General features: G+C 36.7%; 7 protein-coding genes across 14 annotated transcripts in view; 2 read left to right on the forward strand and 5 right to left on the reverse strand.

Annotated features, from left to right (window-relative positions):
* Positions 1 to 10116, forward strand: part of LOC145932643 (colorectal mutant cancer protein) — a 42712-nt gene extending 32596 nt beyond the window's left edge. For 4 of the 7 annotated variants that reach the window (XR_014424755.1, XR_014424756.1, XR_014424757.1 and 1 more), the window contains 12 exons: positions 4094 to 4374; positions 4795 to 4940; positions 5107 to 5334; positions 5559 to 5747; positions 5861 to 6051; positions 6131 to 6397; positions 6468 to 6663; positions 6846 to 7037; positions 7105 to 7292; positions 7374 to 7476; positions 8511 to 9824; positions 9910 to 10116. Coding sequence is in view for 1 of the 7 variants with exons in the window: in XM_083031749.1 (XP_082887875.1) it covers positions 4113 to 4374; positions 4795 to 4940; positions 5107 to 5334; positions 5559 to 5747; positions 5861 to 6051; positions 6131 to 6397; positions 6468 to 6663; positions 6846 to 7037; positions 7105 to 7292; positions 7374 to 7476; positions 8511 to 8621 (2073 nt within the window). In the remaining 6 variants the exon portion in view is untranslated. Of the gene's footprint in view, positions 1 to 4093; positions 4375 to 4794; positions 4941 to 5106; positions 5335 to 5558; positions 5748 to 5860; positions 6052 to 6130; positions 6398 to 6467; positions 6664 to 6845; positions 7038 to 7104; positions 7293 to 7373; positions 7493 to 8510 lie in introns of all 7 variants that reach the window. The other 3 variants (XR_014424758.1, XR_014424753.1, XM_083031749.1) reach the window with 3 other exon arrangements.
* LOC145932652 (uncharacterized) lies at positions 368 to 2025 on the reverse strand. Its single transcript, XM_083031765.1, has 2 exons — positions 1868 to 2025; positions 368 to 712 (listed from the first exon to the last, which is right to left on the reverse strand). The coding sequence occupies exon 2, from the start codon at positions 694 to 696 to the stop codon at positions 478 to 480; it is 219 nt and encodes a 72-aa protein (XP_082887891.1). The 5' UTR covers positions 697 to 712; positions 1868 to 2025; the 3' UTR covers positions 368 to 477.
* Positions 7535 to 7741, reverse strand: Sloth2 (ubiquinol-cytochrome c reductase complex assembly factor 6 sloth 2). The gene has a single exon (XM_083031766.1). The coding sequence runs from the start codon at positions 7739 to 7741 to the stop codon at positions 7571 to 7573; it is 171 nt and encodes a 56-aa protein (XP_082887892.1). The 3' UTR covers positions 7535 to 7570.
* Positions 7790 to 8117, reverse strand: LOC145932651 (ubiquinol-cytochrome c reductase complex assembly factor 5-like). The gene has a single exon (XM_083031764.1). It carries the CDS (start codon positions 8009 to 8011, stop codon positions 7790 to 7792), a length of 222 nt encoding a protein of 73 aa, XP_082887890.1. The 5' UTR covers positions 8012 to 8117.
* Positions 9022 to 10312, reverse strand: Bcas2 (BCAS2 pre-mRNA processing factor). Its single transcript, XM_083031763.1, has 3 exons — positions 10122 to 10312; positions 9698 to 9963; positions 9022 to 9615 (listed from the first exon to the last, which is right to left on the reverse strand). The coding sequence occupies exons 1-3, from the start codon at positions 10194 to 10196 to the stop codon at positions 9222 to 9224; spliced, it is 735 nt and encodes a 244-aa protein (XP_082887889.1). The 5' UTR covers positions 10197 to 10312; the 3' UTR covers positions 9022 to 9221.
* Positions 10313 to 10474: 162 nt separating this feature from the next.
* Wap (DDB1 and CUL4 associated factor wap) lies at positions 10475 to 14848 on the forward strand. 2 transcript variants are annotated; one of them, XM_083031760.1, is made up of 5 exons: positions 10475 to 10887; positions 11070 to 11354; positions 11428 to 11980; positions 12122 to 12380; positions 14708 to 14848. In XM_083031760.1, the coding sequence occupies exons 2-4, from the start codon at positions 11102 to 11104 to the stop codon at positions 12354 to 12356; spliced, it is 1041 nt and encodes a 346-aa protein (XP_082887886.1). In that variant the 5' UTR covers positions 10475 to 10887; positions 11070 to 11101; the 3' UTR covers positions 12357 to 12380; positions 14708 to 14848. The 2 variants fall into 2 exon arrangements, with proteins under 2 accessions (XP_082887886.1, XP_082887887.1); XM_083031761.1 differs by lacking the exon at positions 14708 to 14848 and having other exon boundaries at positions 10542 to 10560; positions 10803 to 10887; positions 12122 to 13412.
* On the reverse strand, positions 13424 to 23643 carry LOC145932648 (transmembrane protein 205). The gene is made up of 4 exons (XM_083031762.1): positions 22942 to 23643; positions 14982 to 15172; positions 14724 to 14887; positions 13424 to 14565 (listed from the first exon to the last, which is right to left on the reverse strand). Exons 1-4 carry the CDS (start codon positions 23199 to 23201, stop codon positions 14278 to 14280), a joined length of 903 nt encoding a protein of 300 aa, XP_082887888.1. The 5' UTR covers positions 23202 to 23643; the 3' UTR covers positions 13424 to 14277.
* Positions 23644 to 24866: the final 1223 nt, after the last annotated feature.

Genomic DNA, 24866 nt, shown 5'->3' on the forward strand with positions numbered 1-24866 from the left:
TTCGACGTGTCCGAAGGCGAGTTCGGTAATCGAATCTCTTCGTTCGTGACCTTACTCGCCGATGGAACTGCAAACTACGACCATGTGTGTGTGCGCGCGCGGCCTTGTAATTGAATCCTTGATTGCTTTTTGTTTGAATTACACTCCAGCCGTCGTGTCCCCCCTGTTTGCACTTGGACAGGCGCAAACGTATACACACTGACCTTAACCGAGGGCGAGAGGATCCTTTGTGAATGAAACATTAAACATTGCCAGGATACGCGCGATTTTTGACGTCAAAACGTTCTCATGTCGCGATTTCCGCGAAACGGATTTTTCTCCTCGCCAAACCCTTTATTTCATATATAGTTAGCATAAAAACACGCAATTTTTTTCCTCTCCGTTAAAATAACATTTTATTACGTGAAAGAGAGGGAACAGCCAAGTATGAAATGAAGATATAAACACGTCAAATCTTGCCTCGAGTCTCCGGCACGTTTACGGTTTCTCTTCGCACGTCGGCACCAGCTCGGGGCAGGTACCGACGTTGCAACGGGGTTTCGCCATCACGCAGGATCTTCCGTCGGGACAGGACGGTGCGTCCGCGCAAGATTTTCCCGGTAGATGAATGTAATCGTCCGCCATCGCCTTATCGTCCGCCACAATCGTCGTCGAAAGTACGACGACGATGATCATCAGAGCCAACATTGACTTCATCCTTAATTTCAGTCACCTGTTGACATAATTTTTATATTATTATATAGATACATGTGGAGGCTCGTTGTCTTTAGCGTATATGAACGCTTTTCTCTCATGCATATTGAATATTTGACAATGTAGGACTTGTTGTGAAAATATAGAAAGATTAATATTATTTGAATATAGAAGTTTAGCACAATATTTTTACAAGTCGAATGCAAACGAGAACAAAATAAAATGTATATATGTACTGAGAGAGAGAGTGTGCAATATATGTATAAATTAAAATATTTCAAAAAAAATTTTTATAATTTACATTAAATATATACATATACATATTAAAAAACTACAAACAGAAATACAGAGAAAAATTAAGTTAAAAATTAAAGTCTTCGAGTTATGGATAATGATCTCTTTAGAAAAGCGAGACTCTTGACGCTTTAAAATTAAAAAATTACATTGGACATACGGGAGTAAAATTAAATGATAGAAAAAATTTTAAATAATACATTAAATGTATATGTATATTAAAACCAGGGACCCGGACCGAACCGAAACCAAAACCGATAACCGTTCCATAATCGTGTTTTTAGTAGAACCGAAATCGTAAACCGTAAACCGTATTGAAATGCTATTAAATTTATAACACCAGAATCATAATCGGACCGTTAAATTATTTTCGGTTTACGGTTCTTTTCGATATTTTTTTCTACTTTTACAATTAAAAATAAATTATTTTTTAAATGTTCTGAAATACATGTATTATTGCAATAACGATAGCTGTGAGGATAGTATGTTTTCCGTTATATATAATATAGATACATATATATATTTTCATGTATAATATGAAGTGTTGTTTATTTATATGTCATAAAAATTAATATTAATTTTTTAAAGCAATATAATTTAGAAATTAATTTAATTAGAAAAACAAAAAGTAAAAATTTTAAAAACCGGAACCGTAATCGAAAAAATCGTAATTTAAACGATTTCTGTTTCCTTTATTTATCAAAAAAACCGAAACCGAACCCTAATTCTGTTTCGGTCCGGATCCCTGATTAAAACCCTAATATAAATTAGAAATACAGAAAAAAATTAAATTAAAAATTGAAGTCTTCGATGATAAATGATGATCTCTTTAGAAAAGCGAGACTCTTGGCGCTTCTCGCACCAAGCAATTCAACATTACCTGAATCTTCGGTGTGCAAAATCGAGGATTAAATGCGTCAAGATCAATACGTCGCACCGACAATATCTCGGAGACGAATAGTTGCTTCATCGCGCGTCCGACTGTTCTTATATACCGTTTGTACACATCTTCGTCTTCCTCTTCTCCGCATCGCTTTGCAATTACGCGGCCGACAATTGTTGATGTCTGATGTCTCGTAACGTCCGACACGGATGGCTGCGCGTGAGAAGGCCGCGGATTCTTTTTTTTTTTTACATACTTTCCGCCGCGTGTTTACGTAGGTAAAAAAAAAATCGCGATCGCTCGCGAGAGGAGGAAGCGAAGAAAAACGTTTTTTCGCGATTCGCGTCGATGATATACGCGTTGTTTGTTCTCTCTCAGCTTTAATGATCGAGAGATCTCGCTCGATTCGTGGTACTAATCACTCGGCATGTTACATCAATGTATGTAAATTAGTTAAGTAATTAGCGCGCTATGATTCACACGATAAAGTATTTTGCGCGTTATTTTAATGTGCATCAAGACTATTTCTGGCTCACATTACATTATAAAGATTCTGGCTCACATTACATTATAAAGATATTTATGATGCTATACTTATTACTTATATAATAAAAAATATACAGTCAACTTAATTCGATCGATCCACGCATTCTGAGAAATTTATTTATACCAATTATTATTTATCAAGACATAAAATTAGAGCTTGTCACGAGAGAGACGTTCTTAGCTTGCTACAATAAATCCTGTTTTTTTTATTTATTTTATATCCCTTTCTAAAAAACGCTATTTTTGACAGTTATCAGCTAATTTCTGTCAAAAAAATATTAATCCAGGATAAGGTATTATAAACATATTATTTACAATATATTACTATTTTAACATTTTTAGCTTATTATTTTTAAACTTAATTGGCAAAGTAACGCTTTATTAATATTTTTGACAGAAATCAGCTGAATAACAATATGTTTTAAATACTGTTATAATATTTTAAACTCGAATAATATTTTTGACAGTTATCAACTGATTTCTGTCAAAAAATATTAATCGCAGATAAGGCATTTTAACATACTATTTACAATATATTACTATATTTTAATATTATATATATATATATAATTTATATTACTAACGCGATTAAAATAACGTGAGAAAGACGCGAAGAGGATACCAATAGAATGTGAATGGAAAAAACGAAACATCAATGCTCGTAATACCGACGTTATAATCGCGTGTGTGAGAAAACACTTGATTAATATTTTTTGATAGTCATTTGATTAAATTGCTAATTAAATTTTAAAAGAGAGGAATATGTTATAAAAATTAAAATAATATGTCATAATTCTTTAAAGATAAATATTTTTGACAATTATCAGCTGATTTCTGTCAAAAAATATTAATCGCAGATAATGCATTATAACATATTATTTATTAACAAATTATATTAAAAATTTATAACAAATTATATTAAAAATTAATTAGCAAAATAACGCTTTAATCAGCTGATTTCTGTCAAAAAATATTAAAACGAAAATTTGCTAAAAAACATTTTAAAAAAGTTTAAACTTTGAATTCAAAAATTAAGGCCTGTGTAAGTCGTACAACATTCGCTGAGGGCTCATTTTGTAGGTCTTGAAGAGACCTTTAAAACGCGCCCAAGACGAATGTTGTACGACTTACACAGGCCTTAATTTTTGAATTCAAAGTTTAATCTTTTTTAAAACTATTTTTATCAAATTTTTGTTTTAATATTTTTTGACAGAAATCGCGAATAAGATATTATAGCATATTATCTACAACCTATTACTATTTTAATATTTTTAACATTATTATTTCAAAATTTACTTAGCAAAGTAACGCTTTATTAATATTTGACAGAAATCAGCTGATTAAAGCGTTAATTTGCTAATTAAATATTAAAATAATAATATATTATAAAAATTAAAATAATATGTTTTAAATAATGTTATAATACTTAAAACTCGATTAATATTTTTGACAGTTATCAGCCAATTTCTATCAAAAAATGTTATGCGATTTTAAAGTATTATAACATATTATTTACAACATTATTATTTTAATTTCTATAACATATTTTTGGCTCTTACTAGCTCTCCTATAAAATAGAGGGGGCTTCTTTTATAATTGAATTTATCAGAATCCCTTTTCGATTTATTACTAAACAATTTTTTTATAATTAAAGCATCGATATTTGAAGAATCTTAGGAGGAATTTCATTTCGCAGCTGCATGCAGCCGCGCTCTCCTCTCTGCGGTCCGAGGTGGCCGAGCTGAATTCGCGTCTGGTGGTGGCTACTCGCGCGCGGGAGGCAGCCGAAGCCGCGCTGATGCGGGCGGAAATCCAGGCGGCCCGCGCCGACCAGCGAGCGGAGCAGCAAGCGGCGCGGCACGAGGAGCGGCTCACCGAGTTGCATTCCGTCATCGCCGAGCTCGGCAGGCAGCTGGAGCGGCATCGCGCCACCGTGATCGCCGAGGAGGACGAGTCCGGTAAGAGATGTCGTCCATCCTTCTACGTGAGCGGACAGACGACGCCGCGACATTCCGCGTATTTATTCTCCGGAAAGAGGGATGAAGAGACGAGCCTTCATGGTGAATTCTCGGGGGAACCCAGGAGGGACATCAACGATCTCTTCTCGGTCTCCGGCAATGATGATAGCAATAGCTCTAGATTCTCGATCCTTCTCTCGTTACCGAAGAAGAAGAGTCGAGTCTCTCTCTTTCAAGGATTCGCGTATGTTTCTTCCTTCAGCAATTGCCCTTTCTATAAATCCAATGTCCGCGGGCTGACGGAGTAGAGGCGATCTCTCCGAATCGCGATTGCGGAGAAACCTTTGCGCGAAATTCTAGAATGTATCGATCATCATAAATTGTCGCGAGGATCTGAGGATCATGTTTCTTAATGCGCAGAAGTCGAGACGAGCAGAGATGCCGAAGGTTCCATCACCAATCCAGTGGAGGAAAGCGAGGGCGGTGGAGACATCCAAGGAGACGGTGATCGCACCTTGGGAGATGCTGATTCCAGTTGCTGCGAGGATGAGAATCGACCGGCCGAGGTAAAAGAGAAATTTTTTTAAAACAGAAATAATTGTCGTTCAGTCTTGTTGCGTTCTTGATATCTTACAATAACATCCTACGAATATATAATGATATATTTTATATCTCTCTCTTGATGCTAAGAGATGCTAATGAATTGTACCATTTATATTTTTTTTAACGTAGAATGGCAGAGAACAGCTGGACAGTCCGGCCGCATTGCCAACTCCAGAGCCGACGCAGCAGGAAGCGTCGTGTCAGAGCGACGTCGTCGCGACGCTCCAAGAGGAGACCACGGCGTTACGAGCAGAAATCACGAACTTGCAAGCGCAATTGGCTCATTTCAAGAACCAAAGTAATCAGACCGGTAATCAGAGGCAGACGGGTAGCGATTCGCCGCGTCGAGAATTCAGAGTAAGTTCGGAGACATTTTTTTCTACAACAGATATAGATATATTAATTATATACATATATGAATAGATATTTTTCAAAAAGATATTACTAAAGAATTAGTAAGGATTAATATACATATATGTAATAAGATTGATAGAAAAAAAATGTTAAAGAAACAATTATAATTACCCGTTTATCAGCTCCCCGGTTTCGTCCTTTTACACACCGTCTCTTCTCTCCTCTAGACAAGAGGTAATACCAGCTCGCCGGAACCTTTAACGGCGCCATGCTCACCGCTCTTGCCACCACTACAGACACCTCCGACGAAGAATGTAACGAGGGAGGAGCCGCCGGTTCTCAAAATGGCAGAGAGGGTGAGATTGAGAAGGACGGACGAGAGGCACATCACCGGTCCGGACATCACTAATCTCGGAGTACGCGAGACTTTTAATTCATAAAGAATATATCGTTTATATTAATTTTAGTTTCTTTTTTTTTCTTAAGTTTTAAGATCCACAATTATATATGCGCCATCGCGAAATTTCAGGTATGTTCCACCATGGTCGCCGAGCATCTCGTGTCGGATCTCCTGGAGCAATCGAATCTGCAGGAACTGAACGGTTCCGAGAAGCAGTTCGAGGTCGAGACGGAGCGATTGAACAGCAGACTGGAGCACGCGCGGGCGAACAACGCGGTTCTCGCTCTCACGTTGCACGAGAGCAAGGCGCAATGCGACAGGTATGTGTCGTCAAAATGACAGGAGCCCAACGTCACGTGCGTATCATACGGTGATGGTCTTTTCCCGTTGCGTTATCAGGTTGAGCTTGTTGGTCGGCAAGTATGAATCGAACGCGACGGCGTTGCGGCTCGCGCTTTCGTACAGCGATCGCGCTATCGAAGCCTACGACGTTCTCGTCGCTCTGTTGGAGAGCGAAATCGGACTCTCCACTGAGAGGAGCAGCGTGACTATCGATAATAGAAGGGCGGCCGAGAACGTTGCTTATCATGTCTTAAATAGACTCGAGAACGACTGTACTAATACGTTAGGTGCTCCGTGGGAAGACAGCATGGTCTTATCGGACGAGTGCGTATTACTTTGTATCGCATACAGTGTATATGTATGTGTAATGTATAAATTTTTTTCTTGATGATAGATCGGAAGTAATGTGGAATGTGGAGGACGAGCAACGACTCAGAAGACACATTAGCAGATTGAAGGGTGAACGTACGATGGTGAGATCAACAGCGGTTGAACTGGAAAGTGTACACGCGGAACCCCTGAACTCGAAGAATACCATCTCTCTGGCGGAAGCCAGGAAACTCGACTTGGAAACTGCCGTACTCATGCAGGTCCGGCTGAGGAGAATTTTACAATAAAATTTATAAAATTTTAAAATATATAAATAGAAAAAATATTTATAAAATTTAGATCAAAAATTTTTAATCTAAATTTATAAAATTTAGATTAAAAATTTTTAGATCTCGAAACTTTTGAATATTTTATATTTTACAAGAGTCTAATAATTATTCAGGAACTGATGGCCATGCGAGAAGACAAGGCTGAGCTGCGCGCCAGAGTATTTCTTCTGGAGAAGGAACGCGCTACCATAGAATTGAAATTGAACGCACGTGACACGCAGATCGCGGCTCAACACGCCACCATACAGCATCTCCAGGGTCAACTGAGCGACGCGGAAGCTATGCTCGCGATGGCGACGAACAAGGTATCGCGTATCTAAATGTATTTTTGAAATTTTTTCTCTGGCTTCGATTAACTGAAAACGCACTTAGGACCGCGGTATGAGCGACAATGAGAGCGAGGGAATAGAGTCTGAGCTAATCGAAGCGCTAGGCAGAGAGGCGAGGCTGAAGGAACGTCTACAGGAATTGATCTCGACCTTGGACGAAGTCAACAAGAATTCCGAACTCAGGCATCAGCAATCCGCTGAACTTGTCAATGATTTGAAAAGAGCTAACGGGTAAGTCGTCAAGTGGGAATATTCGCTCGCGTTTTCTACTTCGCACTTGTAATAAATAAAAATTCTCTGTCCTCTTTTTAGCGCATTAGTTCAAACTGTGGAAAAGTCCAAGAAGAAATATCAGTCTAGACTGAAGAAGCTGGAGCAACAGATGCTGGGAATGGTAGAGAGGCATGCTGCGCAGGTATGATTAAATATAGGTGAAGTATCAGCTTTAATCCCTCCATATTCATAGGAACAATAATTTATTATACACTAGAATACATTCTTCTTCTGTGTTATGTCTTCTTTAGCTCCTTCCGTCTCTCTTTTAACCTTCGTTCAACGAGATCCTCGAGATCGTCCAACGGTCTGTAGATTCCATGAACATACTGCGCGCCGGCTAGCATCGTAACCAATGCTGTTGTACAGAGCATGATGTACCGTGGCCAGGATAATCCACCTGGCATTATATATACACGTCAATATCCCAGTAGAGAGTTCGTGTAGAGTTCGTTTCAGGCCTCCTCCTGCTGTAGTCTCTCCTCCACTAGCTCTTCTACCCTTCGACGCTTGTATGTCTTGTAGAAGTTAACCTCTCCCACATGCCAGTTGATCATAGAGTATTCCAAGGCTGCTCCCAAGAAGAAAAATAGTGGCAAAAATCGGTACTCGCGGAATATTCGTTTTCCCGGCCACTTGTCAATTAGTCTCTTCAATCTTCTAGTATAAAATCCCATTAAAAATGTTCAAATACAGAATTACGCAACTACTCGTGCTAGTCGACTGTCGCCATATTGAACTATTTCCGATTTCCGATGCGCATGCGTATACACACCCATTCATACATATATGCTAAGAATTAAAATAGAGTATACAAGGCCCTGCGCACAATAGAAAAAATATTAGGAATAAATATTAAGTATTAAGAATAAGAATAAATATTAAGCATTAAGCTTCCTGCGCAATACAAAAGTACAAGCAATAGGAACAGAAAATAGAAAATATTCATCAATAGAAGCAAAGAATATCTATTGTTATCCCCTAATATCTATCTGCTTCTGTTGATGCATGGATATTTTTATTCTCTGTTCTTAATTTCTATACTTTTATATTGTGCAGTAGGCCTAATATTTATTCTATTGTGCGCAGGGCCTAAGTTTATAGCTATATAAGGAGATATATATTTCTTTTAAATTTTTAATGCACCGAATGTTAATTTAATCTTCATACTTGCAGATGAAAACATTGAAGCAACGAATGACTTTATTAGAGGAGGAATCGATGGGTTACAAAGGAAGCATAGCACTGCAGTCTCAAAGCTCCGGTGCCAGCGAGACATCGTTATGACAGTCGAGTGACTGAATGACAGAAAACGAGGCACGGTATACAAGCTTGATGATCCAACAGTTACTCTTAACGTCTCTCTTGTCGTCGCGAGAAGATGAGATTGCGCGAAACGAAGATTGAACTCACGTATTTTTTTATACAGAATAATCAGCCGAAAGTAAAAATGCTTAGCCATTCGCTTTGTAATTATTACGATATATATATATATATATATATATATATATATATATATATATCGATGCTATCCCCTAATGAGAATTTAAAAAAAAAATTCAGCTGGGCCTACGCAATGTGTGCAATGTGTCGATACACGAACGCAAGTAGCTTATTAATACGGAGCATTCAGCACGTGAATTATAAATAATTGTTAATTAGTAAAGTGTATCGATTGCAACAGTGATAATCGTGTACATATGTATATTGTAAAACCGTAAATCGAGTGTGATACGTGTAAACAACAATGTAATAAATTGTGCTTTATTATCGAAGCCTTCATGATGCATTTATAAATACTTAAATGAATGCGAGTCCATTGTTAATGCATGTATATACGTTATTTCCTTTTCTTTTTACTAAAAATTATATACAAGTTACATTACGCTAAGTCTCCTGATCCTCTTGCTGCTGCATTTGTAACGCCATAACTTCTGTAGCGCTTTTCTCCGGAACGTCAGGCCCTTCCTCCGCTGGTACATCATTAATTTCCACAGCCTCTTTATTTATCATTATTTTCTGTATCTCGTCCTCCAAATGCACGCAAGCCTGCTCGATTTCGTAATTTTTGGAGACCAAACCGACCCATTGTGATTCCAGTGCTCTTAATTTATCGCCTCCTTGAGTCTGCATTGACTTTCTCTGCCAATTGACCTCTTGAATCAATTTCCTCAGTATTTGCATTTGCTTCTGAGCCTGACCCACCAGCTGAACCAACACTTCCAGATAAGATTTCCATGCTTCGCAGCCATATCCCATCATTAATTCTAAATTACAGATTCTGGAATCGTACAAATATATGTAAAAAAAAAAATAATACTAGAGATTGCACTCTGACAAGCCGGTGATAAATCGTTATCTACCTGGTGGCTTGATGCTCTAGCTGTGCGCTACTGTTTTCTACACTCTCGTTCCATGCTGCTAGATCGTTGAGCTTGCCAGAAGGAGGTGGCGGCAACTCGTAACGTTTCATAGTAAGCACTTCCATCGGTAAGCGATTCTGCATCCTCTCGAACTCGTGTTTCAGCACCTCCGTCTCGAACGCGATTATATTCAGATGCGGCAAATGTTCCAGATAATTCTTCGTCGGTCTGTAACGACGTGTCTCTTCCTCTACCATCGCCAGTGCCTGAAAGACAGAGTATGATTTCAGATTATCTAAAGAGGACGAAAGAAGACGTGAGAATTTTTTTGCAACAAACATCTTCGGGAATATAACCTCCAATTATTGTTATTTATTTTATTCAATTGCGATGAAAATAAAGCACACAAGTATTTATTATTTACCGCTTCTCGCACGCCAGGTTCATCGTATCCCTGATCGATATACGGCAACGCATCAACGATGACTTCTCCAGCCATAATAAATTACAATTTTTTTTTTTTTTTTGCGTAAAGATACTTTTTTTACTTTACAAATAAACAAATATCCGTAACCGCATTTCGCTCCGGTCAGCTGTCAGGTGTCACGTCAACAAATATAAAATATATAGAAAGAAAACTGTACGGGAGGAAAAGATCCGACAAGTGGCTGGGAATTTCTTCGAAGCGTTTGATTGGTCAATTGGGACAAAAAAATGTTGTCCAAAATGACAAAAGCATCAAATCGTACAATAGATGATCGATCTATGAAATGCAGAGTTCGTGGAATACAGAGCGTCTCGCCCGTCTCACGACGTCACGGTGTTTATCAAACGTATCGTGACATATTATTTGCGAGGATTTCGTACGTTTTTAATGATTAATTCGAGGACGTTTGAAAAAGATTAATTTGAGATTCACAGGAGAATTTCGTATCGAGATTTGGCCGCGAAGATCTCTCCAAGATACACCATTTTATTCTCATTTATATTAGCCGTAGTTGTGATACGTTTGTGAACAACTTTCGTGTGGGTTTCCGCGGTTTTTTGTATCGGGGATGCGTGAAACTGTCCATTTTTTCAATCTAAATGATCTTACTTCTTCCAGCGATATGATTGTTACAGAGATTTAAGCTTCTGTCAGTCAGATTATTCTCAGCGATTATTCATCTGTAACGACACACTTGTCAGAGGTTAATTGATCAATTTTAACAAGTTTGCTGCTTTTTGAGTTCAATTATTTTAATATTTACTATAATAATTCGCATAAATTTATTTTTATTATTTGAAATATGATACATATAATTCTGTTATGTGAAAAAGAGGAAAAAGAAATTCTTAGATAAATTGCTGAAATTAAGGTGATTGTTTTCAGTGCAATAAGGACAAGAATATTGGAGCTTAATCATGGCTATGCACACCGTTGCACCGAAGCGAAAAGAAATCTACAAGTATGAGGCCCCATGGCCATTGTACAGCATGAACTGGTCGGTGAGACCCGACAAAAGATTTCGTTTAGCACTGGGAAGTTTTGTAGAAGAGTACAACAACAAAGTACAAATTGTTTCACTGGACGAGGAGACATCTGAATTTAGTGCTAAAAGTACATTCGATCATCCTTATCCAACTACAAAAATTATGTGGATACCGGACAGCAAAGGTATTTACATACTAATTTTTTAAATTATAATTGTTTCTAAATCAGTACTAACGATCAAATAAATACTTGTTAGGTCTATTTCCCGATCTTCTCGCCACGTCTGGCGATTATCTGAGAGTGTGGCGTGCTGCGGAGCCAGAGACTCGTTTGGAATGTGTCCTGAACAACAATAAGAACTCGGATTTCTGTGCGCCACTTACGTCCTTCGATTGGAACGAGGTGGATCCGAATCTAATGGGCACTTCTAGCATCGATACGACTTGTACCATATGGTGTCTGGAGACAGGACAGGTGTTGGGCAGAGTGAACATGGTTACGGGTCATGTGAAAACGCAACTGATCGCGCACGACAAGGAAGTATACGACATCGCGTTTAGTCGCGCCGGAGGTGGTCGCGACATGTTCGCGTCTGTCGGCGCTGATGGATCTGTGCGGATGTTCGATCTACGACACTTGGAGCACTCGACGATAATCTACGAGGATCCTCAGCACACTCCACTCCTGCGCCTGGCTTGGAACAAGCAGGATCCCAATTATCTCGCTACTGTAGCGATGGACGCGTGCGAGGTTATCATTCTCGATGTTCGTGTGCCGTGCACGCCAGTCGCGAGATTGAGTAATCACAGGTCAATATAAAATGATATAATATTAACCATCTGTCCATGATTGTTATTTATACAATATCATACATAATACAGAAATACTTTATCTGTTGTATTGAATTCAGTAAGCATTTCTTTGACTAATCGTCCTTTTTTTCTTTACAGAGCTAGCGTTAATGGTATAGCTTGGGCCCCACATTCGTCCTGTCACATTTGCACAGCTGGTGATGATAATCAGGCCTTAATTTGGGATATACAGCAAATGCCAAGAGCGATAGAAGATCCTATACTCGCATACACCGCTGCAGAAGGTGAAGTTAATCAGATTCAGTGGGGCGCTACGCAGCCTGATTGGATAGCCATTTGTTACAACAAAGCAGCCGAGATTCTTCGAGTTTAAATTAAAAATTCTCTTCCTCACCAAGTACGTTTGTTTTTAATTTCAATTCAGATATATGCGAGTAGTACTTTTTTTTTTTTTAAACAGACATCCTGTCGAGCACAGAAACTATATATACCAACATTTCGTTTCTTGCATTTTAATTGTATATATACGTTTATAGAAACATGATATACTTGATAACAATAGAAATAATGATTTAAAATTATTCAGGTCATTAATCGGTTTAAACTGGTTTTTTAAATTGTATTAAATATAGACATTAATACAATTTTATGGTTAACGGTTATTACGATAACAGCAACTATAGTGTAGCATGGTTGTAGCATTAGTTTCCCGAATGTGATCATGTTATTGTGATTACCCACAATTTTTAGTATGTATTGTACAGATTTTTATAGATGTAAATTTTTGATATATGAAGATGTATATTATATAATGACGCTCCCCCAATTTTACGAATACACCATGTATTCAATGATTATATCATTATTGATATAGATACCGAATTAGCAAGTTAATTTATAAGTGGCCCATCGTATAACAATATTTATTAACAATTTAAAATATATTACGCAGAGATTACTGAATTACTATATTGAATTGAGGTTGACGCACATTTATATAAAAAGATATATTAATAATTAATAAGAGTAAAATTTTTACAAAAACAACATGCATGTATTATTATAATAATAATGATAATATGAAATATCGTGCGATTTACAAATGTTAAACGAGCAAAATGCAATTATTTACAATAATGATCTCTGTGTATGTACGAGTCCATAATTCGGTCAATTATATAAAATGAATGCGTCGATTCTTTTGCATTCATTTTTATCTAGACTGACATTGCTGCGCGCGCGCGTGTATGTGTGTGTGTGTGTATATGTGTGTGTGTATGTAGACAATTTTTTTTCAGTACGCAATTCTTGCTAATTCAATAAATATCATTAACTCTGATACAGAGTAAATATACTTTTATTGCCTTTAATGTAATAAGCAGTGATCTTTTTGTGATTCGTGAAATTATTCGGTAGGAAACATTAAAAAAAATTTTTAAGTATTATCAAAAAAGCCACGATATATTCTCAATCGTAGGCGGAATACTTTTTTTATCTAATTGTATTAATACACTTTTAATATAACGCGAGAGCGCTTAATTAATCTTTTCGCGCGTCGATATAAGACAAAAAAAAAACGCTTTGGCAAGAATCTATGCCTTCAGAGATTTGAATAAACGTATAACAATATTTTTACATACGTCTATCCTAAGTCAAGTAAATCAGATATGTTTTCATCCGAGATATTATTTATATAGAAGCATCGACTTTCTTTTTAATGTCGACAAATAAATAACATCCACTCAGTCGCGAGACATTCTCACAAGTTACACATGCACGCGTTTTGCACTACTTTTAGCAATAATTTACACAACATTACCAACGAATATTGTAAGCAGATCATAATTTATCATAATTTACGAGATATTTTAGAATTTATTTTTTTATCCTTGTTTCGATTTGATTTTCTCCGTGACTTACGTCGTGCAAATAACAACTATTGTAATGTCTCTTTTCGCTGAGTACTTACTCTACTTCAATATAGAATAAGCTCAGACCAAAATAGAGTACTCTTCCAGAATACTAAAATCCTCGACATCCTCGAGGCGTAAAATTCAAAGTTAAAAGATAAAATTGAGAGACTCGTTATATAGTCTATTATAGTCGCGAGTAACTTTAATGACTGATAAGATCGCATTTTGCATCGCGAGGTCTGAATAACTTTTCGGTACTTTGTGACCCTTGTTATCATCGCGTATAAGACGCGTTTTTAGCTTTTCCAGACTCCATCAGTCGAGATAGCCCGCTTTGGACTATCTCAAATGATCTCGCATACTTTTGAAACTGACATACTCTTACAGAACACATAATTTACTCGCGATATAATAAAGATGAAGCACCGTACACGCCATGGTGAGCATGTTTCCCATGGCGATGGACACGTGCACTCGGCGGAACGCCTGATGGATCTTCAAGTAGTGCGGGCAGTTTTTCAGCGGCCCGGCGTTGTGACCGCCGATCTCGTTCCCGACACCCGCCGCGCGTTCCAGGCTGTTCTTCTGCACGATCAGCTGGAGCAGCGGAGGTGTCAGATAGAGACGTATCAGCAGCTCCAGGAAGAAGGCTCCGGACATCGCACCGACCTACGCATAACATAAATTTCATTTCTTTTTATCCGTCTTCCTCTCTCTTCAATTTTATTATATTTAAAAAAATTAAATAGAAAAATTAAATTATATTTATTGAAAAAAGAGACGTAAAAATAAAGTTTGTTTTCTTTTACAGGATATTATCTACACACCTGAATAGCGATTTCGGCGTCCCACGTATATGCCGGATGGTGTTTGACGAATATGAGGAGTGTGGTGAGACTCAAACACGCGTTGATGGTGAAGTATCTCGGAAACAGAACACGCTGCACTTCACCGAACGCATGTCGTGGCAATGCAAAGTATAAGCTTAGACCTGGAAAGCAATAGCAATGAATTATAAGAAGTTCTCTGCAAGAAGAGGAGAAAAGACTCGCTCTATTCTTACTCCGCGATATTTCTTAAATTACCTGATACGAAAGTCATCCAGATTTGCGCACCGAAATGTATGACGAAGGACGCAAGATAAATGAAGGATGTCGCCCTTGAATAAGGGCCAGGATCCTGTGCCCTTTCCTTCGTCGGAACGAGAACCGATGCGACGAACAAGATTGCCGCGATCGTGATTACATGAGTGGGTTGCGTCGTGTGAAAGAGAATCCTGCAAAGAAAGGTAATTATGGATTTAATATCTTGGTTCCTCTCGATTGCGGAAATTAAAAAAAACAAAACAAAACACTGCTCCGGATCAATCAGAGTTTAGCGATACAATTTGTAAAAAAAAATATTAAATATTTTTACGTAAGAAAATTAGTTTTCGACATTTTCATACACATATAGATATCTGTACATATTGTTTAAGTTCCATCAAAATGCAGATTGAGAATTATTTAACGAAAAGTTATTTTTTATAAAATAAAAGGCTTCAAAATACATTATCTGGATCAAAGTGCTCGTTCGAAAAATGGCCTGATTAGATCCTTTCCATTTTTCTTCCTAGTTTCTTATCACTAAAAAGTTTACACTGATGATGTAAACTTGACGCAATTTACGAGATATGATCTCACCTGGCGCCGCACTCGACACATATCTTTGCAATTAATAAGGTTCTCCGAGTATCTTGAATCATATTATTTAACACACGATGTACAGGCCTGCGGGTCGCGATATCGATGACAAAAAATTTCATTATACATATGTCTTATTGTTAGATAATTCGCGACTCGTCTCACTTAATGCGTCGACATGACGTCAAAGTCAAATAAATCTGTCGAGATTGAAGGCGTCTGGGAACGCTCTACTGTCAATGCAAGCGTGTGATTAACGTTTATATAGACTTGTCTGTCCAATTCTGAATTGAGTTCAAGGACATGTAAAACATCTTTGCTTCCTAATATACCTATATATTTTATATATATAAATTTATAATTATTCTATTTATTTTCGCATCGCAGAGAATTTTTTTTTACGCGAATATATTATAAAAATATATTAACAATATAAAGAGATCAAAAGCTATCATAATTCAAGGATACTATACAAAAGAGAGGAATATCAATGGAATATATATACTTATATATTTATCGTTTAATTCTCGTATAACGCAAATGTTAAAAATGCTACGCATGAAGATGAAGAGCTCGTTAATAAATTTCAGCAAACGCTTCCTGCCGGGATGGCACGCATTTTTTATGCCCCTGGCATATCGAAGTAGGAATAAAAATAATTCTTGCACGTGTCACATATGTATGCGTATGCATACGCGTGACTCTCTTTCTCTCTCTCTCTCTCCCTCTTGAAATTCTCCGAAGTGTCGCGCGTGTTTTATGCCGGTGCTGTTATTATATACGAGGATGCTGGTACGCACTCCCTGGTTCAAGCACCTCGATGTGCCATCCCTTTTTTTCCTCTTAACAAGTCGAAAGCGCGCGTGCAACTTTGCCAACGCGATATTAATTCGATAAAGCTCCATTTGATTCTGTATATATTTTGCGCAGCATAATAGAGGAATGTATATAATAGGATCATCTATTTTCATAGACAGACACAAAGTAACTCTGATTGTTTCGTTGCAGAAATTAACGCATTTAATTCAACAATCAAAAACGCAATTTAACATTGCACGAAATTATCGCACGTGACGCAGCTTTTGTTTGTTCATCAATCTTAACAGCAAATAAATAATTTTATATATACATGATGTCTGTATATCTTCAACGGCGTAAGGTTATTATCTTTAAAAAGTTGTGCCGAAGGTATTTATCAAAATTTCAGGCGCAGGTTATTCAGAACGTGATTATATTCGATAACGTGCCATGTTGTATAAAATAATTGTATACATTTTCGCCGATGTGCGTAATTTACGTAATTGCATGAAGCAGACTCCCCTCACAAGGGGAGATACTCGCGAGAAGTGACTTCTTTCTCCGTTAAAACAAGAATAAAAGGTCGTCGCGAATGCCAATAGACGGGCATCATCCTTGGACTAATTTTACATTTGCAGATAAAATCACGAGGAGCACAGCTGTCAAGAGAGAGATCAATTTTTTTCCTGGCGAACGTAAAGTGTTCTCGATAAGAAACATCTGCGACAATACGTCGCGCTTGATCGCATTTATTGCGATAGCCTCTTCGAGTACCGAGTAATAAAACGACGAGGTCAATCAGCCACTGGGACAATACTGAGTTGTCCGTGAATTTCTTGCCCTCCTCTGTGATTAATAAATTAATCGGCATTCGACGCAACTTTGTTAAGTGCAACGCGAGGTAAAAAAAATCCCACCACTTTGCGTCACTCGTCTGTCTATCTCGTTTGTTAGACCCGCATATTTTTATCTCCTACATTTCATCATTTGCGTATTTTATTTTTACATCGGTCACGACAAGTGCATCCGATGCGTATGGCGAAACCGAAATGTGTTCAACACGTGACAGGGATTTAATTAAAGATTAATGAAGAATCTTTGTTCTTCTCTCATTTCATATTGCTTAACGATTACATTTATTATATCTTTTTTTTTACTACTCATCAGATATTAAGGATGATACATCTTTTCTCTTTCTTCATTTTGGGCAGCTCTTTCTACAATAGATTTTTTTCATTTATTTTTATTATTTTTTTATTTTCTCTACTTCTTTCATATTTTATTTTGTGTTTTAATCTTTCTCTTTCCTTATCTCCTTTTTTAAAATTATTGCACATCTTCTTCTATTGTATATCCCAGGCATGTCAAACACGCGGCCCGCCAACAAAAAAACTGCGGCCCGCCGAAACTTCTTGAAAATCTTTTCAAAAAAATTGTTTTGTGAAAAACGATGTCAAATATCTTCTAAAAAATAATATTAAATTGTGATTTTGTTTATTTTTCATTATAGTTTCTATTTTTGTTTTTTATAAAAAAAAGTAAAATATTTTTTATTATAGTTTCTATTTTTGTTTTTTTATTTAAAAAATCGTAAAATATTTTTATTTTAAAAAGTAACATAAGATATAAATATAAAGCGACTATGTATAATATACATTGAATATACTAAATATAATAATATAAAAAATCGTATTTTATTTATTCTAGGAACATTGAAAACATGCGGCCCTCAGCTTAATACAAAATAGATCATGTGGCCCGTAATGCAAAACGAGTTTGACATGCCTGGTATATCCCTTTCTCGCGGCAGGATCCGCGAAAGAGGAAGAGTCCGGGGATTAAGTCCGGATATACGATCGTATAATTCAATGTACGCACCTGCGTACATGTGCGCGTGTGTGAGCCTGGCATTATCAAGCGGGAAACGTGCAGGATGGCACGCACGACCCACGTCGCTTATAGATCGCGGCCGCGTATGATTCGCAAAATCAGTCCTCTCCCCAATTTCCAATTTTATTAACGATACGCGAAGCAATGCGCGCGAATCTCTATTCATTGCATCCGGTCTCTCCGTTTTATCTCAGCGCGTTACTCCCAAGATGTAGGCTCTATCTTTAATTGTTAGCTTGGAGTACACAGTTTTTCTATATATGTCTATTAATTTCAGAAGATCTTCACGGAAGATACTCTCAATATATGTCAAAGCAATTTTTAATATAAAATTACTGTATAATTAAAGACGAATCTGAAATATGTGTGGTGGAAATTTTATTAGAGATGTGATATCGTCGAAAATAATTAAGTCATATCGCGAATAATTGGAAAATGAACAAAATAGATTACATAAATTGTTAATAAACGAAGAGATCACACGTAGCTTCAACGAACGATATACTATACATGATGTACATTCTGTGACGTGTTTCTAATGAAAACACCGGTTGTGCGGCATAATGGAGTGACTGGACAAAACGAAAAAGAGATTGTTTAGTTACGCCTCGTGGATTCTTTGAAGATGCGAGAGAGGTGCTCGTGATGCTGGGCGAATTGCCAGCTACACGTCCGATGTGGCAGGTAGATTACAGATGTTCGGTATGTCTCGTTATACTGTTCATCGCTTCGTGCGAAATTTCTATAAAAAGAAATCCTCGAGATTTGCAGATTTTATGTATCTCCAATTATGATTGATTACTATTTAATAATTGATTATACTACACAAAGAGAATTTTTTCTTAGAATTTACCCTGAAAATCATGGTAATCGTGGGACAATATGCGGTATGGAAAGAATTTTATGAGAACTTCTCTGATTAATATTTATCACGATAAAAATAATAATATCTATCACAATAAAATATAAAATATAAAATATGTTTGATTAATTTTACTATGCAGTTTAGTAAAATTAATCAAACATGTTTTATATTTTATTGTGATAAATATTAATCAGAGAAATTTTCATAAAATTTTTTCCGTTTCAGGGTAAATAAATAGAGAAAATTCTCTCATTGTCAGTGTAGTATAAGAGACTTTTCGCGCCTCATACAAACTAATAACTCAGAAACTAAAATTATATATTCTTTAATTAATTTTTTAAGCTTAATTAGAGAAAGATATATAAAATGGAAACTTTGCAATAAATTATCATTTATCACAAAAAATAAACTACAAATTAATCAAAGCGGCTCTTATTAAAAAGGCAACTCTACGCTTCGGGGGGACATCTTATAAATATATATAAATTTATATTAAGATGAGGAATGCAAGAAGCATTCTTTCTAAGACCGACTTATATAAAAGTACGATATCTATACATATGGTGCCATATATCTTCGTATGAAATATGCCAAATTTATGACACACGTGATATATATACGAACGCGATCTGGTGTATATTTATTAAAGAACCCGTTAAAGCATAATTTAGCAAGAGTAATTATAATTATCGAAGACGATTGATTAATTCCGACTAATATTCGAGACATTCGAACGATCGATCAACGGACCGAGCCATTTGAGCTATAATGAGGAACGCCTTCGATAAGGGATTTCCTACGCCTTTGCATTACAAACGGGTTTCTGCGGTTGTCCGAAACGCCCGGAACCTGTAATTATATGCTTCTTTTATTGGAGTTTGTATCGCGCGTGAATGTATGCTGTGTCAGCCCGAGAATGCATCGTGTATGCGATTCGCCAGCGCGAGGAAGTCGCGATTATCATCCATTAAACTCTGTTGTGCAAACAAAGATTACCGGCACCTTTCGTGCAAAAAGTGCATACATTATATATGCATATATTACCAAAGAGTATAATGTTATATTAATCGTTATATTATTTATACATTTGCATAATTAATATTTATATAATTATTCTATAATAATGTATAATTATATAATATTATTATATAATTAAATATAATTATTATTCTTTGTTGATTTTACATATAAAAGAAATTATGTTATAGAATATAAATATTAAAACAGAATGCAATAAGAGAAGGCAATGAAAGAAAGGTATGTAAATCTGTCTGTAGACGGCTTCTGAAAAAAATAGAAGCTTACGTCCTTTGCAAGAATGCATCCATTCATCCGTCTCTCTCATTTTCCGAGAGAACGTGCGGCGATTACACGGCGGACACAATCATGTGTGCTCCCGCACGAGACATGCCGTAGACACGTAATCATTACCCAATTATCGCCCCGGCTAATTATAGGCACGCGATGTTAACGCCCGAGAAAATTACACATGATGACTGACTGAGAACGATTTATTAGATCACGTGGTTGTCTCTCGATTATACGCACAAGTGCAATTATATTAGATAAAAGATGCGCTTGCGGAATTATATGGAATTGTTATCGCGTTATCGATATGACAAACTTTACGTCGAATTAAAAGCGGATTCGCGGAGATTCGTAGAATTTTTCCATTCTTTTTTTTTTTTTTTACTTTAGAGATTTGCGAATCGGAATCCAAATTGTTCGCAAAACATGGAGAAAAGAAAAAAAGACGCGGTGAAGACGTCATCGGGAAAAAGATTCGAGGCGTCATTAAAAACTTTTAAAGATGATTGCGACGTCATTGGAATCTTTGGCGAGGATAGATAGAAAGAGAGGATGCGTCACTTGTCAAATAAATTTCTTTAATCGTAGATTTTAAATGTTGAAAAAACGAGATCTATTTATATTTAATAACTTTTTTTTAAAAATTTTAAAAATTTTAAATAAAGTTCTTTTATATTTAATTAAATAAATACATATTTTTATTTATATGGAAAAATTGAAAAAAATGATATAGTCTCTCGCGGAATGACTCATTCTTAATTTGATTTTTCAAAAGTACAATATATTTCGTTTCAGCAGACACAAAGGACATTTAGTGTCTAAATTAGACAATATAATAAGGAGAGAATAAAAAGAGAAATTCTTTCGAATTGCCATTTCCCCGAAGATGACGTCTTCGCGCGTTAATGAATCGTTGCCTTCACGACGATTTGAAAATAGAGATCAAAGGCGAATGCCGACTAGATATGTGTGTTTCACAAATGAGAAAAGGAAGGCTATAAATGCGTCATATGTACGCGAAAAATTTATCGTGAAAATACGATAGATTTTTAATCGATTTTTAATCGATTTTTAATCGAGGAGTATGATGTTGTATATCATCACAGTTTCGATTTACGTCATACGTCGATTCGGGGTGACGATTATTTAATTTAAAACATTAGAAACATACATAATCTTGCTGCGCATTGATATGATACGTAATTCTTCGGTGTGATCCAAGGATGACCTCTTAATTGCGATAAAACCAATACACCTAAATCCGTTATCTTCTGAATCAGGAAGGCTGTTATCACGAGAAGACTCTTCTCGACAATATCAAAATCCAATTAACGATTATCCTTATCGCGTGTCGTACTAGAATCTACGCAATAGAATCTAAATGGGTCCGTGACTATTGAAGTAGCGTATAATCGTGATATATAAATAACCGCCAATTTTTTAGAAGTTACTGAATCTATATTTTCTCTTTAACTCTTTAAAAATGAAAATTTAAGATAAGTGTCCAATTTATTTATTTATTTATGATTATCGCGTTCTTAAGATATGGCTAGGAATTTTAGAAAATCGATCTCTGCAGAAACAATCTTAAAAAGACTGACGTTGCTAATTGGAGTCGCGATATTAAGCTCCAACTTTCTTTCGCGACCAACCTTTGCTCCTCGAGATACGTGCGAGACATTATTTTATCATTGAAATTTTACAAGGTATTAGTGTATTATGGAGTGATTTTTCTGAATGAATTTCGAGTTAATAAAGTTACAAAAACAATTTGTTATCTTTTTGATATATTGAGTTTTCATAAAATGCGAACAAATGGATGAAGATATACATACATACATAGATATATATATATATATATATATATATATATATATATATAATATATCTTCGCATTTTATAAAAAATCATTATATTAAAAAGATAGCAAATTGTTTTTGCAACTTTATTAGCTCGAAATTTATTCAGAAAAATCACGCAATTACATATATATATTCGTGTGCATTATTTTTACGCGCGTGTTTTATATATATATATATATATATATATATATATACTTGATATTATGTATCTGATGAACGATCGTGATTGGATTTTTAATGAATCGCAGAGGCGGCTAAATCGTGTATATGAAATGATTTCAAGACAATTATTTATATGCGAGAACATTACTTATATATAGAGCACCTTTTCTTACGTATTGCATGTATAAAAGCTTTACGATAGCGATCGCTTTATCTGCGACACACAGTGTCTTGCAACTTTAAAGATTGCAAGTATTATAAATATGCAAGACTTTTATCTACTTGTAATTGACAAATGAGAGATTCGTAGTTGCATCTACAAATTGTGAAGAGAGAACCTCCTGTGATGAAAGAAAACGTCTCATCGATGAGAGGCAAGAGTCAGATAAATCCCCAAAAATCTGCCTGTCAGTTTTCATACGGAAATTAATTTTTCCATTCAAATCTTAGAGAGGAAAAGGACTCTTTTTACACTTACTTGAACGCTTTGGTGCGACGCACGACCTCGTAGTACTCGGCCAGGTTCTTCAGCAGCAGACTGTAGTAAGCCGTGCTGGCGGCCAGGAGATTGTCGGCCAGGTAAAGCGCGTTCCTCTCCCGTTCCTGGCGACGCTGGAGCTCCTCGTGGAGTCTCATGTACTTGTCCTTGGCGCGGGACAGCTTGCCGCTTCTCTGCTTCGAATCGGGCAACGCGCTCGTCTCGCCCATCTCGTTACCAGCCAACGTACGTACACACATGGCGCTCCGCTGCCGATGTGCCGTGATATCGGCGAGTTGTCAAAGGCGAGGATCTCAAGAGGCTATCTCGAATCCTCTTATCGGTCTTCTCAAGACGACGATCCTCGAACGGGACACTCGGACCACGCTGATGGAAGATCGTTGGCGGATCTCTCCCGATCGGAGCGCGCAGCTGCTCACTCTATCACCTCTCGTTATCACCGATCTCTCGCGCGGTCTCCTCTATCTATAGGTGCTCGCTCCGCTGTAGCCCAGGTGGGTTTGACGAACTCGCTCTGCTCGATAGCCTGTCGTCGCGAGGGTGGCCGATCACGTCCGATCGTCTGACATGCGTGACGTGCGTGGGAGAGAAATTCTACACTCGTTTCTCTCTCTCTTTCTCTATCTCTCTGCCTGATTATCGCCGTAGAGTGCGCTGCGCCTCGACACCGCTCCACTTTTTATGTCACTCCCTCCCTCCTCACCGGCACCGGTTCGCCGTCTGCTGACGAGGCCTCAGGTGGAGAACGGATGTGCGAAAGGGTTGAGGCGCCGCCGATGAATCTCCTCTTCCAGGAGGGGAGAGACGTGAACGCGCCGGTGTTTTTTTTTTTTTTTTCAGATGACATTTTGATTTTCTCTGGAATTCAAAATTCTGAAGAGAATGATATATATATATAATATAGGAATATTTCCGATTTTTTCACTCTATATACATAACATAGTGTTTTCATATCTTTTTTTTTTATGTCGTCTCTATTATGCCTTTATATTTATATATAAACCTATAAAAAATAAAATGTTCGTACATTGCAAAATTAATATTTTGTACAAGATTTTTTAAGAGACGTTTGTTAAGAGATTATTGTAAAAGAGAGTCAATGAAGATGTGCGAACAAAATTAATTGCGTACACGTATATTTGATGTAATAGAAACATTTTCGAGATAAAGTATTTTTTCATTGCTAATCGCAATCTATTTCTATTTGATAACGTGTGTTACTAAAAAACAATGTAGAATTTTCACGTTCAATCATAAATTTACATTACAAAATCTTGAAATATTTTATTACCCCGATAATGAACATTTTTATTGCGATATTAATTGCATGAACGTGTTATGTCTAGGTGTGAATTATAAAACACGCAAGAATCCTCTAATCGCACTTGTCTTTATATAAGAAATTACGCATAGAGGATGATTCACAGAAATAGGACATGCCATCTTGTGACGGAAATCCCGACGTAATGTAAATAATAATGATAATATCTAGTTTGTGTGTGTGTGTGTAAATTGCGCGTCAAACTATTGAGTCGAATTTGAGGGAACGCGCGCTGCAAATATCTCTTGCAAGTGTATACTCTTGTTAAAAACTCGCTTCCTTGCAGGAAACGGTCCACGCAATTCATTCTGAGAATGAACTCCAAAATCGAATAATGATTCATATATAACCTAATATAATCATCGCGGATCGCAAGTATCGCGAGCAGACATCAAAAATTAAGATACACAGCCACGTATTAAAATGTCCCAATTTGGCGCTATACAAATTTATTTACTCGATTCTAATCTTTGATCCCGATACGAAGATCGCGCGGATGAGTAAGGTAGAATACGATAATACTTCTTTTAATATGATAATTGATAATACTTTCTTTTAGTACTCTGCGTTGATACCACTGCTT

This window comes from Prenolepis imparis, unplaced genomic scaffold (genome assembly GCF_030444845.1).
Source record: "Prenolepis imparis isolate NDT839.2.m4 unplaced genomic scaffold, iyPreImpa1.0 SCAF_2, whole genome shotgun sequence".
NCBI lineage: Eukaryota > Metazoa > Arthropoda > Insecta > Hymenoptera > Formicidae > Prenolepis > Prenolepis imparis.

Bases quoted from the DNA above. Each gene is read 5' to 3' on its own strand.
- Sloth2 (XM_083031766.1), bottom strand. From the start codon at position 7,741: ATGCCAGGTGGATTATCCTGGCCACGGTACATCATGCTCTGTACAACA.
- Bcas2 (XM_083031763.1), bottom strand. From the start codon at position 10,196: ATGGCTGGAGAAGTCATCGTTGATGCGTTGCCGTATATCGATCAGGGA. The intron at 9,964-10,121 runs GTAAATAATAAA...TCTGTCTTTCAG, and splicing joins AACCTGGCGTGCGAGAAGCG to GCACTGGCGATGGTAGAGGA. The intron at 9,616-9,697 runs GTAGATAACGAT...GTACGATTCCAG, and splicing joins CTAGAGCATCAAGCCACCAG to AATCTGTAATTTAGAATTAA.
- LOC145932648 (XM_083031762.1), bottom strand. From the start codon at position 23,201: ATGTGTGTACGTACGTTGGCTGGTAACGAGATGGGCGAGACGAGCGCG. The intron at 15,173-22,941 runs GTAAGTGTAAAA...CTTTCTTTGCAG, and splicing joins CGTCGCACCAAAGCGTTCAA to GATTCTCTTTCACACGACGC. The intron at 14,888-14,981 runs GTAATTTAAGAA...ATTGCTTTCCAG, and splicing joins CTGGATGACTTTCGTATCAG to GTCTAAGCTTATACTTTGCA.
- Wap (XM_083031760.1), top strand. From the start codon at position 11,102: ATGGCTATGCACACCGTTGCACCGAAGCGAAAAGAAATCTACAAGTAT. The intron at 11,355-11,427 runs GTATTTACATAC...AATACTTGTTAG, and splicing joins GTGGATACCGGACAGCAAAG to GTCTATTTCCCGATCTTCTC. The intron at 11,981-12,121 runs GTCAATATAAAA...TTTTCTTTACAG, and splicing joins GCGAGATTGAGTAATCACAG to AGCTAGCGTTAATGGTATAG.
- LOC145932651 (XM_083031764.1), bottom strand. From the start codon at position 8,011: ATGGGATTTTATACTAGAAGATTGAAGAGACTAATTGACAAGTGGCCG.
- LOC145932652 (XM_083031765.1), bottom strand. From the start codon at position 696: ATGAAGTCAATGTTGGCTCTGATGATCATCGTCGTCGTACTTTCGACG.